Below are 2,670 nucleotides of genomic sequence, written 5' to 3'. Positions count from 1 at the left end.
ACACCATCCCCACCATAAACAATGTTGGTGCTGCACTGCTTCCCCCTCCTGAGACGCTGGATGTTGTACTATTTTAAGCTTTCTTTACGTGCTTTTGGAAAACAGGAGAATAGGAAGTTTGAACAGTTTTGAACAAAAAAAAAAGATTTGAACTGCAGGACTGATGAGCTAATAGATAATCTGAAAGCAGCTGAGAACAAAGTGGATTGCCGTTGTCTTTAAAGGGATTTAATCTAATAGAAATTCACAGCAAACATCAAATTATAACCATTTGATGCACCAGCACACTTTGTTATTTTGGCTGAAATATTTTTGAAATCTCTGTAGAAAACAAACCCTAGATGCATCAAATTGATACATCTCACTGGAACTGCTGTGAAGTTTTGGAGATTTATTTTTAGAACGGCACCAGAATGGTTTGGTTTTAGCAGCTGTTAGCTCATCACTGATGGACCGAGGTCATTCAGGAAGCCATCTGCAACAGGTAAGATATTTGTTTGTAACATCTACGCAGACATACTGAAGTACATAACTAAACTTTTGCTACCTTGGGTGTTTGTTCATTTTTTATAACAGCTAAGGTTAGCTTTAGCCATTTATTAAATCAACAACATTGTCAACATTTACGTTCTTTGATCCTGAATTTAAAAAGGGGAACAAATCAAAGTGTGATTTTTGTCATGCTGGACAGTTTATCAAATTGTCAGCATCTACACAGAACAACAGTTTTCTCAACAACAACAACATACTGCCAGAATAATTTAAATTAGCAGGACAAGCACAAAGTGTATGTCTGGTTGCAAACAGCTGAACATGACACGTTCCTACAGCTAGTCTCACCCTTAGCACACTTCATGATGATACAATTTATGCTAGTTTGTTGTTGTGTTGTTATCAATCAAGATTAGGCACTTTCAAGTTGAGATATTTGAATACTGTGTCTAATTTGAGTTCAGTCTCTACAGAAAGGTTTGTGATATTTTTATCCTGGATAAAACAATTCAAATCTTTGAACTTCTCATGTGCAGTTTGTGTTTATTATAAGTCACCACAACAATCCAGTCAGGTTACAACTCTAAACTGATTTCAGACACGTACAGGCAGAGTTTATTTAAATGGGTTTACCTTCACTTTCTCCCTTGTGATCTTGTGGAGGGGTTTCTGTTTGTGGGTCCTGTGATCCAGACTCCTTGGGGCTGATGCTGCTGCCTTTAGCTGCTAAAGGTGGAGCTGCCTCCGTATCTCCAGCTGTAGTTGGCGCATCCTCACTGCCAGGGCTGATAGACTCTTCCACGTCTTGATTTTTCATGTCTCGAACTGGAATAAAGAGGGGAAACTTATATTTTGTTTACAGAGTTAATAATACAAAAGAGTGCGTTATTTATCTGAAAATCAGCTTCTGCATGGCTGCTGTGACGCGATCGAAAAACAAAATTTTCTTGAATATTTCGATGGCTGCCAACAAGTAGGTGCACAGTAGTAGGTTTTAAACAAACCACAAATATCTAGAAATCTCATTATACCTCAAATTATTTCAAATGTTTCTATTAGCTTGTCCCAGGGCTTTCAGTTTACCTTAGGAGAAGGCTAACCCTTGTTAGCCGCTAGTGCGTGCAGCTAAAACTAGCATTCTGTCTTATTCAGAACTAGCTTGTGTAAATGTCAGACACGAGGAAAAATAAAGAAAACGTTGCTTGTTTCGAAATGTACACTTTCTTTTCACGGTTAATACAAATTTGTTTACCTTAGAGCCCAGGAAGTAATGTTTGTGAAAATGCAGGTTTCTTGAGCGTGAGGCTGGAAAAAATGTCACTTCCGGTGTTATGCAGAGAAACGCATGCCTGCCGAGATATGCATCCCCCGTCGCGGGAGCGCGCATCCATGCAACTTCCGCCCACCGATTAAGCGACCGACGAAAATAGTGCATGTGAAATTTATACGGACTGAAAACGGCAAACGAGACTACTTTTATAAATATTCGTGATGCTATAACGTTTCTTACACATGAAAGCCACGAAAAGTTTTTTTTTAATTGCAGATTAGTCCCCAAAGTGGGGGCCGCCAGGGCAGTGGCAGATCTAGGATTTTTCTGAGTAAGGGGCCATCAAGGGGCCACACTGTTCAAAGAGGGACCAATTTGTTCAACATCCTTGCACATAAATCCTCTGTTTTGTTAAGGTGTATAGATTTAACCGGTCACATATGTTCCAACAATTGTAACATAATGTAATGTTATTTAAAAAGCTTAAATTCTCCTTACCAATTTTACATGCATTTTTACTGTACATGGATAAAATATTCTCAAAGCATGTGAGAAAATGAAACCATTGTTTGCCAGTTGAAAGAAATTTTCTGCAAAATTGTTCAAGTCTTTTATAGAAGAGAAGAAGACTTCTGTAAGATTGGCCCTGTCCCAATACCCGCACCCCCACCCTCATTCCGCCCTTGTGCACTTCAAATGTGCGTTCATGTTGAAGGGTTTGAGTACGTAGTGTGTCCCACATTCTCCACATCTGCCCTTGGCCCTGGCCCTTTTGGGTGCTATTTCTGCCCTTCCACCAAGTCTGCATTTTATGGACTTTGGTGAAGTGTATTACCCACAATTCATTGCTGCCAAAACAGCGACCGTTTTTTAAAATAAACCTTTATTGAACATTTAAACATAGTATA

At 39.2% G+C, this 2,670-nt stretch overlaps 1 protein-coding gene across 1 annotated transcript in view; it reads right to left on the bottom strand.

Moving 5' to 3' along the window:
• Positions 1 to 1,826, bottom strand: part of txlna (taxilin alpha) — a gene marked incomplete at its 5' end in the record, with an annotated part of 20,477 nt that extends 18,651 nt beyond the window's left edge. The window contains 2 exon segments of the mRNA XM_014027271.1: positions 1,126 to 1,317; positions 1,745 to 1,826. Of these exon segments, the coding sequence (XP_013882725.1) occupies positions 1,126 to 1,309 (184 nt within the window).
• Positions 1,827 to 2,670: the final 844 nt, after the last annotated feature.

The sequence above is a fragment of the Austrofundulus limnaeus genome, unplaced genomic scaffold (assembly GCF_001266775.1).
Source record: "Austrofundulus limnaeus strain Quisiro unplaced genomic scaffold, Austrofundulus_limnaeus-1.0 Scaffold628, whole genome shotgun sequence".
NCBI lineage: Eukaryota > Metazoa > Chordata > Actinopteri > Cyprinodontiformes > Rivulidae > Austrofundulus > Austrofundulus limnaeus.
The sequence above is the reverse complement of the archived record's forward strand: the minus strand, read 5'-3'. Positions and strand labels throughout refer to the sequence as shown.